The sequence below is a fragment of the Myotis brandtii genome, unplaced genomic scaffold, assembly GCF_000412655.1.
Source record: "Myotis brandtii unplaced genomic scaffold, ASM41265v1 scaffold8, whole genome shotgun sequence".
In the NCBI taxonomy this organism is placed as follows: domain Eukaryota; kingdom Metazoa; phylum Chordata; class Mammalia; order Chiroptera; family Vespertilionidae; genus Myotis; species Myotis brandtii.
The window spans coordinates 5,539,775-5,555,904 of NW_005371219.1; the positions used below are offsets into that span (position 1 = coordinate 5,539,775).

The following is a 16,130-nucleotide window of genomic DNA, read 5'->3' on the forward strand; positions in this document are numbered from 1 at the left end:
TTTTAGTTGCTTCATTAACCCAAAGGCTCCAATTATACTCAAATCATGATTACAGTGACACTCCTATAGAATCCTTCTATAGAAAATGCCAGGTCTAATATACAGCCATGTGTTTACTTATCCTTTGAGCCCCAATAAATATAAAAGGAATATATATAAGTAAATAGAGGCTCACCTTTTAAATCACTTGTCTAGAACTTAGAAAATACTAACACAGATTCCACAAAAAGAGAACCCAAAGAATGCTCTTTAGTCTTGAAATAGATGTTCAGCAGACTGATAGCATGCTTCATCTATTTTTATTAAAAGTGACTTTAAATTTACAATTTAATAGAATGTAAAAAAGGCACAATATCTTTGAAGCTGAACTGAAATACAGAGAATACGAGGCTATATTTATCTTTTTAGTTAAAATTCCATAGCTTTCATGAGGATGGTTTACAAAAAAAGATTATTTTAACTATTTCTCTGTGTAGCATTTTTACAGATTTATTAAGGCTTCTCACTATGTTCCCAAAAAATAACACCTGGTAACATGCAGTCTAGGGTCCAGAAAGTACCTGTTTCCTAAATCTCCTCAAAGGGGTTACATAAATAAATTGGTCTCATGACAGAATTTTCCTGGGCTAGCTCCTTCTCCACATGGAAATCCTCCAGGAATTGTGAACTTCTGCATTTATAAGTAAGAGCTTTCAAAGTCTGTGAGTAAGAAAGGAAAATATATTCCCCATTTTGTGAACAAGCATAAGAACATGGAAGTTCAATTGTTTTAACCAGAATAATTAAAATATACTGTCATCTTCCACAAGTTGATTGTTAAAGAGTGACCAAGATTTACTACATATTATTTCTTCCAGATTTCAATCATTTACCACAATGATAAGAAAATGATTTTGGTAGTTAACAGACGACATGTCAAGAGCATGGACAATGAAAAGATGAAAATACCTTTTACAGACATATACATTGGAGGGGCTCCCCCGGAAATCTTACAATCCAGGTAAGTTTTCTTTGTTAAGTGGTTATTTGTTCCTAACAATGTATTGGGCTGAGTATGCAACACCCCCCGGAATAGATCTAGTAAAGGTTTAAGTTCCCCCAACACTTGCTACTTCTACACGTGCACAGGCACACGCTCACACGTTTATGCACCTTTGGACCCCCTGCAGCCAGTTCTCATGACCCCCTTCATTTAATATCTACTAGATGAGACCTATAGGTTTCTTTAATTATGTCCTGATACTCTTGTTTTAGTCTTAACTTAAACATATTTGAATTCTCAAATAGCATCTGAGGGTAAAAATTTTAAGCTTGCCCTAGCTGGTTTGGCTCAGTGGATAGAGCATTGGGCTGCAGACTAAAGGGTCCCGGGTTCAATTCCAGTCAAGGGCACATGCCTGGGTTGTGGGCTTGACCCCCAGTAGGGGGTGTGCAGGAGGCAGCCGATCAATGATTCTCTCTCATCATTGATGTTTCTATCTCTCTCTTCCTCTCCCTTCCTCTCTGAAATCAATTAAAAAATTTTTAAGCTTATCTAAGGGTTTGTAAATTATGTATAATGAAGCTATTCTAATATATTTAAAAAGTCACTGTCTTTTATTATGATCAATTCATAACATCAGAGACCTTTAAGACTGAGAGACATATTTTAGTCCAGTGGTTCTCAACCCTGGTTCTCATTCGAATAACCTGGAGAGCTTTTATAAACACCATTGTCCATGACCACTCTCCAGAAATTCTGAATGCTCTGAGGTAATGCCACAATATAATATTAAAAACAAAACAAAACCTTCCTTCAAACTTCTCTTTGAATATATCTATAGTTACCTCTGAATTTTTTTAAAAAATCAATTTTAATGACTTCAATTTTTAAAAGCTTTTCCTTATTTGGAATCACAACTAGCGCCATTCCCCTTCCATATCACCATGCTTCATATTTTTCAAAGGCTCCCCAAGCTTCCTTTTCTAAATAAATAGCCTCTTCAGTCCTCCAACCATGCCACATTGGACCTTTAACCACCATGGCTATCACTATGTCCACTATGTGCACCTCAATCTGTCCATCAGTACGGCCTTCCCAGTGTGGTCTTGTCGGAGCACAATATAGAGAACTATTACCCCTTAGTTTCTCTAGTGTTCATCTAAAATACACTGAAGGCAAAACTAATTTCATATCCATTCAATATCTGATAACATGTTGTGGGGCACTCCTATACACTGGGCATGGTATAGGTAGTAGGACTACAGCACTGAGAAAAATGCCAGCCCTGATGTTAAAAATAAAGGATTTCTTACTCTGCTAATGATCCCAAGGCCTAACATTGACACTAGCCTTAGCTGATTACAGTGTGTTGCAAATAAAGCCAAGAAGATGAGTTTATGACCCATGTGGATTAGTGGAAGGCTGAAGACTGGGTTTTCTTCCTAACTTAACCGGTTATGACATAAGAAATGAATGTGTCTTAGTTTACTTTTATAGCTTACATGTGAAATTGCCAAGAATTGACCTTTTTTTCAGATATATTTTTATTGATTTCAGAGAAGAAGGGAGAGGGAGAGAGAGATAGAAACATCAATGATGAGAAAGAATCATTGATCAGCTGTCTCCTGCACGCCCCCTACTGGGGGTCAAGCCCACAATCCAGGTATGTGCCCTGAAGGAGAATCAAACTGTGACCTCCTGGTTCATAAGTCAACACTCAACCACTAAGCCACACTGGCTGGGCAAGAATTGACCATTTTTTACCTTTAAATGTTAGTTATAAATGATCTTAAATACTATTAAATTATATTACCTATATATGTAGGGTGGCATCATCACCAGGGCTATATTAGTGAAGACTAATTTTCTTCCCCAGGACTCTAAGAGCACACCTCCCCCTAGATATCAACTTCAGGGGATGCATGAAGGGTTTCCAGTTCCAAAAGAAAGACTTCAATTTATTAGAACAGACAGAAACCCTGGGAGTTGGTTACGGATGCCCAGAAGACTCTCTTGTAAGTACCAATCAATCAAAAGCTTTTTAATAATAATAAACAAAAACAGCACTTATCACTCTCAAAAGCTGTACAACTCTTTTCAGCTTCCTTGTAATTCTAGGAATCATTAAGCCAGGAAGGCTCATGGGGTGCCTCTATGACTTGTCCAGTTGGCTCAGTTTTCTATCAGTGTGGCTTCCGAAGCCCAGAGAGTCTGTGAGAGCACTGTTACTACTCAGGGTAGAGGGAGGGAAGACGTTGAAACCCCACCTGTTAGAGGCCCACAGAGGGAAGGTTAATATGCCTGAATTCCAGTATAAACCAGAAGGGATTTTTTGTGTGTTTTTAAACACTATTAATATAGAAACTAGACCTTTGGTGTGTGAGAAATTCACTTAAGCTTTGATAATTATTACAAACACTAAATTTACTGTTTGGGCACACAGATATCTCGCCGAGCATATTTCAATGGACAGAGTTTCATTGCTTCAACCCAGAAAATATCTTTCTTTGATGGCTTTGAAGGAGGCTTTAATTTCCAAACATTACAGCCAAATGGATTACTATTCTATCATGCTTCAGGGGTATGTATTTAGTTTTCTCCTGAGGAAATTTCTTTGTGATAATTGTTTTGTCTATTAGAAATACTATTAAGCATGTTAACAGTGATTTTCAATTTTGACTTACATGTACTCACATAGAATTCCCCATTTCAGACACTTTATAAAATACTAGAGGCCCACTGCACGAAATTCGTGCATGGATAGAGTCCCTAGACCTGGCCTGCGATCAGGGCCATCTTCCCTGGCTACCACAGCCAGCCCCGCCCCCCACAATCACCCACCCCAGGTCCCTGTTCGCCATCGGGCGATCGGAGCCTGATGGCCAAGGGAAGGGACCGAGAGGTGGTCAGTGCACCTCATAGGAACTGGTCGAGCAGTCATTCTGGTCTTTCTACCACTCGGTCGATTTGCATATTACTCTTTTATATATAGATTATATATATTGTACATCAGGGGTTCTTAATCTGGGATTCATAGATTCACTCCTCAAGGGTTACTGAGAAGAATTTAGGAAGTCTGTAGATTTGGGTGGGGGAAAATTACATCTTTATTTATCTAACTAAAATTTAGCATTTTCTCCCATTGTAAATGTGGGCAACAAATCACAATAGTATTAGCAGTACCTGTAACTTTTTCATTAATAGAAATGAGAAGTATTTTTCATTTCATGTTTAAGCTGTCACAGATATCTCAAAATATTAATATTGCTCATTGCTACTTCTAAATTACAGTAGTTATTAGATCTGCTACTAAATTTTATTATTTAATGCCTTAATAAAGAAGTACATATATTACTATATCAGATTTATTGTTTTAATATTTTGAAACTGTGTTTCCATGTAATTGTTTTTCCTTTGTGTTCCTATACATTTTGTTGTATGCATATTAAAACATTATTTTATGAATGGGTCCATATGTATCACCAAATTGCCAAAGGAGTCCACAGCACAAAAAATGTTAAGAACCACTGTATGTTAAGAATAAACATATGTGTGATTTAACTTATAAAATAGTAAAAAGAACATACTTTTCTCTTCATGCATTTGCTGCTGAACACTTGAGCTCAGCTTAAAGACATCTTATTTGAAGAATAAAAAAGCCTGGCTGGTGTGGCTCAGTGGTTGAGCATTGACCCATGAACCAGAAAGTCATGGTTAGATTCCTGGTCAGGGTACATGTCCATGTTTTGGGACCCATCCCCAGTAGGGGGCATGCAGGAGGCAGCAGATAGTTGTTGATGTTTCTCTCTCTCATCAATGTTTCTATCTCTCCATTACTCTTCCTTCCTCTCTCTAAAATCAATAAAAATATATATTTAAAAAGAAGAATCAAATAAGATCTGTACAGGTTTAATGATGCTAAGATTCAACCGATTTATCTCTGAAAAGGACCAAGAGCTACACTGATGGACCAGGCCATAATAGCAGCTTTCACTTTTCATACTTACTACTTTGTATCTATCACATTTATATTGAATTGAATTTAAACCAGTAGCATCTGTGAGAATTTACCCAAAGCGCTTTGTAGAACCTCTGTTACATAACCTGCCTCAGATTACCATGGTTAATTAAATAGCACTTTGGTCCCCAAAAAAGTAGTATGTGCTGGGCTAACTGTAGAGTTTGGTGCCCGTATAAGGGAAGAGAAGCAAGATTATAATTTTGCCAATATTTTAAGACAAATGATAAGCAAATTCAGAAAAAGAGATGTTAACCTGCTTTTATTTAAAATTTCTCTTCTGCATCTATAGATGAAAAGTGAAATATTTAAGAGGCCAAACTAGCAAATTAACTTTTGTCTGGTAATCTAGCCACATTCCCAAAGGGATTCAAATATTGCCCTTTCAAAAGGGATTAAAGGGAGACATGGTGGAGTAGGCAACTCTCAACATGACAAAATCACCAGAGGTTTTAGTTCTAAATGTATATAGGAGATTTATTTTTCCATTGAAACATGTCTAATTTTATAGGCAACACCAATACAAGCAATCAAGTATTTTGTTTTTATTGTTATTCATAGAAAGTATTTTACAAGCAAACTTCCTTCATACTGGATGTTCCTTCAAGCAATAACATTAAGTAAAAATTAAAAACATGTTCTTTTGGATACCTGGCTCCCTACTTAAAAACCTGTGCTTGCATTTCAGTCAGACATGTTCTCCATTTCGTTGGATAATGGCACTGTGACCATGAACGTAAAGGGAATCAAGGTGCAATCGGCAGATAAGCAGTACAATGACGGGCTGTCACACTTCATCATTACCTCTGTCTCACCTGCAAGGTACGGTCTTCAAGATTTATTCTTTCCATGTGATGGCCTTATTTGTCAGGCATGATTCTGCCAAATGACCACTATGAATAATTGGCTATTCTATTACTTTTCTAGTGTTTAGAAAAATGATGGAAGGAGCTACTTGCCGCCTTAAAAAAAAATTGCTCTTAATTTTCAAGACATGCAAAATAAGTCACTATGAAATTACTTAACAAAAATATAACACACACACACACACACACACACACAGTAAAAATAGGCCGAGGACATGGAAGCATGGAACAGACTGACAGATCTCAGAAGGAAGATAGGGTGGGTGGGAAGAGATTAACCAAAGAATTTATATAAAGACATGCATAGCCCCTGGACACAGACAATAATAGTGCAGTAAATGCCTGGGGTAGGGTGGGAGCTGCATGGAGGGGGGCAAAGGAGGAAAATGGGGGACATCTGTAATGCTCTCAACAATAAAAATAAAACAAACAAACAAACAAACCATAGACTATCATCTCCTTGAGGAAAGTGCCTGACTCAGTGGAGGGCAGTTTTCTGCATAAAGGAGCTCAGCAAATGTTGGTTTCATTTCGTTTTACATCTGGCGGTTGAGAATGGAATACTTATGGGCCCATTTTAAAATCTCTAATTTTATCTTTAAAATATGTGATACTGAATTTCTTTTCCATAATAAGAAGCTTCCTGGGATAAGACATGAACCTCTGTTGTAGACTGCTCCTATTCTATGTCCACTTCCGTGGAGCCCTCCATCAAAGGAAAACATTAATAGGTCATTTCAGGACTCCATGTCCAATCAGGACCAAAACCATTCAATGGGCTTTACAATGAAATAATCTCCCACAAGCATGTGTAAATGATCACCAGGAGGAAGGTAGATCCTGATTTTTTTTTTCCACCAAAAAGAAAAGCAAACAACAACAAAACAATGCTGATGACTAGTCATCTTAACTTCTTCTTTTATGAGTTTAAATCTAATCCTGGTTTGGAGGGCCTTTTCTGTGTATGGAAACATTCAGTCATTTCATCCTAGGCCTCAGAAAGAGTCTGGAAAGCTATTGTCCTTTTATTAACCGGATGTCCCATTGCAATTCCCTGAAACCCAGAGTGGCACTCAAGGTAGAATGCTAGCTGTGTGTGCTGTAAAGATGCTTTTTCTCTTGCAGATATGAACTGATAGTAGATAAAAGCAGACTTGGGAGTAAGAATCCTACCAAAGGGAAAGCGGAACACACACAAGTAGATGAAAAGAAGTTTTACTTCGGTGGCTCGCCCATCAGTCCCCAGTATGCTAATTTTACCGGCTGTATAAGTAATGCCTACTTTACCAGGTATAATATTTTTATTTTTTTATAAACCCACATGGTTAATAAAGAAGATCAAGTCAATAATGACAATATTTGCATTATTCAAACAGAACTATGAAATTTATCAGAGGCATTAGGGTAGTCATTAGAAGCTTGTATAGGCTTGAGCAACTGACATACTTAGGTTTGTAATTAGCTTTTCTAGCCCTTTCATTTCTATTTGACTTTGGCAAAGTAAGCCTTTTTATATTCACCTGCAAATTCAGATAATAATAGTGCCTGCCTGGGATGCTTGTTATGAGGATTAAATGAGATAATGGGCATAAAGCACCTGGCATACAGCAAGCTGTAAATATTAGATGTGATTATTTCTGTACATCTTATTAATGATAGAGTACAGAGCAACATACCCAAATCCTTGTTACAGGTTTAAGAAAGTGTTCTTAATTTACTGCCTGACTTTAAACAAAGCCATTAATCTAGGTCCTTAACAAAGACAGTGAGGGCTCCCTGAGTATAAGAACTAGCAAGGGAGGAATTTAACACAGATTGAGTAATACAGAGGCGGCCGCAGTCATCGAGAGTGTGGTGAGGGAAACGACGTTCATCTGTCAGAATGTGTTGGTACTAGGCATGACGTTATTAATTAATTGGTTAAATGATCATTTTAAATATTCTGATTAAAATAGTGGTTGATGGATAAAGATCATCACACACACAAGAATTGTTTTAATTGCTCATTTCTCTGACTTCCGTAGTTTTCATTATGTAATTCTGAACAACATTTGTAAGGTATTTTTCCCTTTGTTACAAACACAGGTTGGACAGAGATGTGGAGGTCGAAGATTTCCAGCGGTACTCTGAAAAGGTCCACACTTCCCTTTACGAGTGTCCCATTGAAAATTCGCCATTGTTGCTCCTTCACAAAAAAGGAAAAAATTCCTCAAAGCCTAAAACAAGTCAGAATAGAAAGGTAAAAGTTAATGCTGTGCCAAGTGCCCGAACGCCCTAGTGTTCCATGCATGCAACTTCAGACACTGATGTTTTGTAGAATTTACTCTAATTTGCAACTATTCAAAGATAAGGTTCTTGTAGTAGCAGATATTCCAACTCACTGGCTTTGTAGCATCAATTCTTGTTCCTAAAGAAACAGTTTGAATCAGCTTTTACTCATACTTCCAACTACTTTTCACTAGCATGGTTAAAATTGCTCCATGCTTAACAATTGATATGTATATATCATATTATTAGTACTATTTATTTGCTTTTGTGTAACAATGGCAGGCTTTTGTCACAATCACGGAAATTGTTAAAGTTTCTGACCTTACCCTTGTTTCCCCCTCGTTCCTTCACCTTCACTTCAACCACTCACATGTATAATTGATCTATGGCATCAACCAGAGCTGCTCCATCATCGAACCTTGAGTTCTTCCATTGCATCCTCTGACTACCGTTCTTTCTCATTCTTTTAGTCTAACCTTTCCCACCCACTGCCCACACCTTCCTGGTCCGATTTTAACAATAAGCTCAGGTTCCAATGTCCCCACCTGGTCCAAGCCACCGTCATCTCACATCTGTATTGTGGCAATAGCCTCTTACCAGGCCTCCCTGCTTCTGTATGGTTTCCCAAGAGTTTCTTCTCAACACAAGGGCCAGATCCTTATAAACACAGCACATCCCCAAAACATGTGTACACACTTTCACAGCTGATAGCTCAATTGATGTTTCTTTCTTTTCAGCCAGATTAAGCTTTGAACAATTGAAATTCATCCTAAAATGCTACTGGGAATTTGAAACACAGTTGTAGTACGAGCACTGCCTTTATAATTATTCAAAGTGTGTATACACTTTTTGGGATACCCTGTATTTATAAGGTGATAACTCACTGAATTTTCACTCCTTTTCAGGTTTAACTGATTTGAGATAATGGGTGAAGCCAGACTAAGCTTTGAACAAAGAAAACTAATCCACTAGACTTTTTTATGGGGATACATAAACGATAAAATTTACGGCACAAAACCGGCAACAGTTGATGGATTGAGGGTGCACAAATACCAAACAAAATGATTCTTAATGTTTGCGATTCCATTGCTTTGAGTTATCAGCAGTGCCTGGACCAGAACAGTCATCAGTTTGAAAATAGGCGTTGACAAAAGTATTCATTTCTGCGGATTCTTTTAAAGTCTGAAAATGAACTGTATGTTAATAAACACTGACTTTTATAATCATTCAAAGTGTGTATACATTTTTTGGAACCTTACATAAGGCATATTATGTCACTCCTCTGCTCAAAGTGGACCCCAGCTGCACTCAGAACAAAAGCCCACGTTCCTACATCGTCATGAGAGGCCTTATATTACTACCCAGGCCCCTTTTCCTCGCTAGCTCTTCTCCCCACACTGATCTCCTGGCTATTCCTAGAGTGGACTATGGACACTCCAGCCGTATGGTCTTTACTTCAGCTTTCCTTCTGCCCTAGACCACTCTTTCCCCAGTGTCAGCACAGATAGCTCCTCCTCCTCTCACTCAACTCTCCTGTGCTAGGTGAGGCTGACTTTACACCACAGCCTTCCTCCTGCCTTCCACAGTACTGGCTTCCTTTTTCTAGTTCTTTTTCCCACAGCATTTGCCACATTTTAATTGATTATATACTTTATTTATTATGTTTGGTTGGTTTTAGGAGAGCTGGCTGATACCTTTATTGCTTGAGGGGAGGGGTGCTCAGGAGCTCCTGGTGGGGCGGGCCCGCTTCCTCTTCACCATCACAGGCTTCTGGCTGCGCAGATCCTGGCGGTACCTGTTCTTGCGGATCATGTGCCGGAGGCTGCTCAGGGTGGCCCGCGCGTTCTTGTTGAAGGTGGTCTGCAGGTAGGAGGTGGCCGGCTTTCGCTGGCCGGATCTCCGCTTCATGATGACCACCACACCTTTGCCGTGGGCGCCGGCTCCACGCCCACCATCTTGCGGTGAACAAGCCCTTTGTAGCGAAAGGAGTTGCGGGCCTTCAGGTTATTGGGTTCGGTGCTGAACGCCTGCTGGTTCCTCTTGATCAGAAGCCCGAGCAGTTCCACACGATCATCTATGGCACATGGGCAGACCTGGCGGCAGCTCCTTTATTGTCTGTCTCCTCAGCTAGAATACAAGCCCCTTTGTTTTGTTCATTGATTTATCCTAAGAGCCTAGAGCAATGCACATAATAGGTGTTCAATAAATATTTAGCAATCTGCATCATAGAGTTGCTATAAGGATTAAATGAGTTGATGCATGAAATGCTCTTAACACAGTGCCTGGCATGGAGTAAACATTCAGTAACTGTGAGCTGTTATATTTCTATAAAGTCTCAGGAGTGTTCCTAAAAGTGGAATTGCTTAGATTAAGGGAATGTGCATTTGCAATACTGACTTAGAGTCTCACAAATGACATTTGAAAAAAACCTATTGTTCCACACAATTGCTAACACAGGATATGGTCACATTTTTATAATTTAGTCAATTTAATGGACAAAGTTGGCATCTGATTGTGGTTTACATGTTCTTGAATGCCAGTGAGGTTGAGCATCTTTGCAGGGGAAGAAGTGATTTCTTTCCAAGACTGGCTTTTGAACCATCAGCAGAGGGAAGCATCACCCCCCACCCCAAACCCCCAGCTTCTCACTTCGGATGGTTTTTCACTGCCCATTATAGCTTGGTTTTTCACTGACCATATAGTTCAGCTTACAATAGAACACTTTTTAGAATCCCCATGAAACTTCCCTTTGTTCACACATGATTTCTTTATCAATGTTAATAATTTTGTTCATGTACTAGTATAATCAAATCTTAGAAGTTTTGGGGGATCCCTATCTGAATTTCACATGGAAGACTTTATAAAGTGATTCAGGCAGAGAAATAATTTCATTTATTTTTATGAAGGATTTTGCTAGGGGATACTTTGAAGGATTTTTTCAGAGGAGATTATTAAATTTTGATGAAATCTTACTGTCACCTTTATATACTGATACTAAAAGATTTATCCTGAGAATTTTTTAGGGGGGACTTGAACACTGTCAGGTGATCGTAGACAGCAGGTTAATGTCATAGGCTGATGAGGAAGATCAACCTTCTAAAGCAAACACAGTTTATCTCTTTAAATGAATACAGTTTTCTGGATGAAGCTGTCTATCAAATGTAATTTCCTAAACAAACATTCATCGTCTCAAGGTTACAATCAATAGTTGCTATTGGAACTATTAACACAAACTTTTCAATATTATAATAGCCTCTTAGTCTTTATGGTAAAAAGTCTTAGAAACTCAATTTTGTAATAAGACACAAAATCACTATAGATTTCACTTATATTTTTTAATAATTAGAAGGTCAGTGTTTGCTAATCTTCCCTTGTATTTGCCCTTTTATCAAAAGCTCCTTAAATAGCTACCAAGAAAAACTTGTGGCCTCAGGTTTAAGTTTTCATCAAGGCTGAATCATAGCAATTAGGCCTCATAATAATTTATTTTCACAATAACTTACTAATATTCCATTTTATGCATTTATTATAATTAATTTAACCACGAATAGACTCTCAGTTGTTTCCAGTTTCTTCTCTTTTATAGATGAAGATCATAGTACATTAATCTTTAATCATATTACTGAATAACTTGTTAGGATATATTCCTAGAGGCAGGATTATTGGATCAAAACAAATTACTTTCCAGAAAGGTAAAAGTTACTTTATATTTCCTCGTGAGTATATAAGAGTACTTATCTTACCACTATGTTCCAGCCTGAAATTTTTTTTGTGATATTTATGTTTTCAAATTTAATTGGGAAAGTATCTCCTCATGTGGTGTTTAATGTGATAATAAACATTCTCTACATTGTAATAGACAGTCTAGATATCTGGCCAACTACTCCCTTCTCTGAAAACTGATTCCCTCCCTACTGGGGGGCCCAGTATTTTAGGTTTGTGACTTCATCTACCTTGATATAGATGATTGGACCAGGGTACTCAGCTGAGCCATCATGTTCTCTTCTTGGAAACTCAGAACCCAAAGAGACGCCTCTGGGCTGGTCATTGACTAGAAAACATGCAAGCCTAAGAGCTCTGTGTTAATCATGCTCAGATAAAGAAGAGAAAAAGGCAGAAAGCTGCCCTGTAGAGAAAGAAGAATGATAACAGACACTCTGAGAAAAACAAAGCTGAAATTCCAGAAACATCCAGAAAAGGAGTGTCTTGATTCTTCCTAGCTTTCTAATTCCTGATTCTTGCCCCTGGTAGGAACCACTCAACTATCTTCCCTTGGATTGTGTTCTTAAGATACTACCATAGCTTTATAACACATTGCCCTCTTTTTCTTAAGTACCTTAACTAGTTTGGCTATTGTCTGAAACAAAATGATCTTGCTAAATTGAAATTGGTGCCACCAATTGGATTGCAACTAATAGACCCTCAGAAAAATAAATTACATTGATAAAGTCGGAGTCTAATGGGGTTCAGGGAGAATCCCCACACACATAGCCATTTTAAATAATAAGCTGAGTCTCTATTTATGGTAATGAAGTAATTGATTAAATTATAACTTCTCTTTTTATTACAATTAATATTCAGAGCATATATCCACAGAGGGTTTATGGTATTTAGTTGCCATATATAAAGATATCAGAGTTCACTAATTTTCTCAGCAGACAAGAAACAGATCCTGGTCCATATATTCCCACATTGAAGCAGAGAAAGGCAGGGCTGGTGAATTGAGACTGTCATGGTCCAGTAACCTCCTGCTTGGCTGAGCCCCTGTGATCTAATCACTGTCGCTCCTCCCATAGGTAAGTGGATGCACCGACTGAGAAAGAGTGAGATCATCTCCGTAGAAATGGAGAGAATCAGGAATAGCCAGAATTGGAGCCAGAACTCCCAGTCCCCACCAACCTCTCACCCCCACCTTCGATGAGACATTTCCTATGCCCTTCGATGAGGCAAACGTGATCATATCTCCCATTATAAGGCATGCTGCTCCCCTGAGGTTGGAATACAGCATGGAGTTTGGGGAAGTTTCCGAAGATATGTTAGAGGGGAAGTTTCCAGGAAGCCCCACTCCATCCCATTCTGCCCACTCATGACCGGGATGATGAGGGCCTGGGCCAAAAGAACATTGGTAACTGCACATACTTCCTCCCCCAAGAGAAAAACCTGCTTCTGTACCCGAGAACCAGGTTCTGAGTCCTGACTACTATGTGAGGAAGGGAAGAGGGGACGGTGGAACCAGGTGGGTTTTTCTTTAGGAGGTTGAGTCTCCAAGCACCACCTCACTTTCTCTAATCTAACTACCACCCTTAGATTCTCCAGGGCCAGAACCAGACTGAGATATCAAACCATGAATCTTATGCTATCTCCTGGAAATATCTCCTGGAAATTTTTACACTGCTTTGTTCTTAGAAACCCTCCTAGATTTCAGGACTATGATGGATATATTTTAATGTGTATAGTTCTTTTGATATTTCAATGGGACTTAGGGAGGGGTGAAAACTAAAGGTGTGAGTTCATTCAATAATCTGGAACCAGGATTTTTCCCACTATCTAATCCTGGATCTCATCCTGATTTGCTGTGTTCTCCAGTTCTCTCTACTACAAACATTTCCTCTCCTCTCTTCCCTTCCTTTGTTGCAAGCTTTCTTCCTAAGTGGGTCAAATCACACCACTCCCCACTTTTCAAACCTATGGGGCTCCTCACCACCTAAAAAATAAAACCCAAAGCTCCAGCAACTCATCTAAGGTTCTTTCTATCTGGTAACAACCTGTCTTCCAATTTGCTATTTATATATCCATTCTTCAAATAGATTTTCAGTTTCTTAAAATCCAGGCACCATTTCTCACTCACTTTTCTATTCCCCACCATACACCACTGCCCATGGAAGGCTTACAGAAACATTGATTTCTTTCTCCTTCACTTCTATTAGGTAATCAATAAACACTTGCTTGAATAAATGAATCAATGCCTGAATGATCAAATTTATTTGCATTTACTTTTGCTTCAAAAAGTAAGACTAAATAACCATAATTTCACAACTCTAAATTTTAAAATCAGTAGTGCAATTTTAAAGCACAGGTAATTTTTTAAATTGTTCTATCTCCTGTCCCATAAACGTTTAGTACATAGCTTATTACCAAAAAATATTTTGAAGCTGTTGCTAGGTATTTTAACGTTTTGCACAGCATGTGTAAATAATAATATGTGTGTGTTAAAGTGATACTGTTGCCTATAATATGTGCATTTTATTGATTGATACTCTAGGGTTATTTTATTGCCAACTTTTTTTAGGGATCAATCAATTGGCTGCCTCCTGCATGATCCCTAAAAAAAGTTGTCTAGCTCATGATATTACTTTCTTTTCCTTTTTCCCTACTAAAGCACCTACACTCACATTTCTCAGCCCTCCATTAAATTTCAGTGATAAGAACTCAGAAACATGGACAGCTTAAAATGCATAGCAACTAGCACAATTTATGTTCCCCATAAACATTAACTATTAATAGCAGGAAAAATTAAAAAGTGATTTATAAGGAGACATATTGAGTGAACATTACTAAGATGCCCCAGTTTGCAATGGGTCTCTTGGAGTGAGCATGGCTATTCTCAAGAAGAATTCATTTTCTTTCATCGCTGCAATAGCAGCTCCTACTACCTGCATCTGATCTCACTTCTTCTTTCCTATAAAATGCTCAGCAGCACTGGTGGAAGCTATCTTTATTTGTTTAAAAATTGTTTTATAATACAGATCTCATCAAGTCAGCTTTCTCGTTCAATGAATTCAAAATAAAGTCTGACTTCCATATATTTGCACACTAAAGCCCTTCCACCATGCCTCCTCCTCCCCTTAAGAGGACAATCCAGCCACACGGGCCTCCACAGTGCTCTCCAAACACTCCAGCCTCTGGACCTAGTGTACCCTTTCCTCCTTTCTCACTTTGGACATATTAAATGGTCCTCCTCCCCTGAGCTCCCACAGCCATAGTGTATTTTCAACATGCTGTCCCCACCCCATACTCCACAAGAGTGATGTGCTACTATCTCAGTTCCCCACAGAGCTTTCCACAGTGTGTTTGACTTAAAAAAAATTCCACTTTCTACTTTTCTACTAAAAATGGCATCATACTTTCAAATATACATACAAAAATATATTTTTACAAAGCGACACCATAGTTACAAAATTTAGGTTGCTGTTCTTGAGACCTACTAGTATTTCTCTCCACAGATGAGTCTTTCAACATTGGATTGAAGTTTGAGATTGCCTTTGAAGTCCGTCCCAGCAGCCGATTGATGATTCTCTCTCATCATTGATGTTTCTATCTCTCTATCTCCCTTCCTCTCTGAAATCAATAAAAACATATTTTTAAAAATAATAAAAAATAAATGATAGAACATTATCCTTATAGCTTCAGTTTAATTCTGCTTTACTATCATAGACTAGAATTTTGGATTTGTTAACATACTGTATTGTTGCTTGTTGCTGTTACTGCTTCACCTCCTGCTGTCATTTGCTTATAGTGGTAAGCATGAGTAACCATATCATTAATGGGAAATGCACAAATAGTACACACTTTGTTTTATTGTTGTTGTTGTTGTTGGATAAGGAAATAACAAATAAATTTTTGCTATTGGTATGTCACTTTTATCCCTTAGTATCATTTATTTGCTATTCTTATAGGGAGAGAAAAATAAAGACGCACCTTCAGGAGATCCTATTGGCCTGAAATTCCTAGAGAAGAATGCTCCAAGAGACTCTCACTGCCACCTCTCCAACAGCCCTAGAGCAATAGAGCACGCCTATCAGTACGGAGGAACCGCCAACAGCCGCCAAGAGTTTGAACACTTGAAAGGAGATTTTGGTGAAAAGTAAAGTAACATACTATCCCTCCAGAAACGTAATACCCTGACCAGCCTTCATCCTTATTTGCATATGTGTATTTCCAGGGTCTTTCCTTATCAACCTTCCAGCAGTTCAGAAGCATTCCCACTTACAATCTG

General features: G+C 38.3%; 1 protein-coding gene across 1 annotated transcript in view; it reads left to right on the forward strand.

The window, feature by feature from the left end:
- The window catches only part of LAMA4 (laminin, alpha 4), a 139,583-nt gene that overhangs the window by 109,057 nt on the left and 14,396 nt on the right, over positions 1-16,130 (forward strand). Inside the window, exons 25-31 of the mRNA XM_014531270.1 lie at positions 858-1,000; positions 2,859-2,997; positions 3,426-3,563; positions 5,689-5,822; positions 6,992-7,156; positions 7,952-8,105; positions 15,811-15,998. Coding sequence (XP_014386756.1) covers positions 858-1,000; positions 2,859-2,997; positions 3,426-3,563; positions 5,689-5,822; positions 6,992-7,156; positions 7,952-8,105; positions 15,811-15,998 — 1,061 coding nt within the window. The remainder of the gene's footprint in view (positions 1-857; positions 1,001-2,858; positions 2,998-3,425; positions 3,564-5,688; positions 5,823-6,991; positions 7,157-7,951; positions 8,106-15,810; positions 15,999-16,130) is intronic.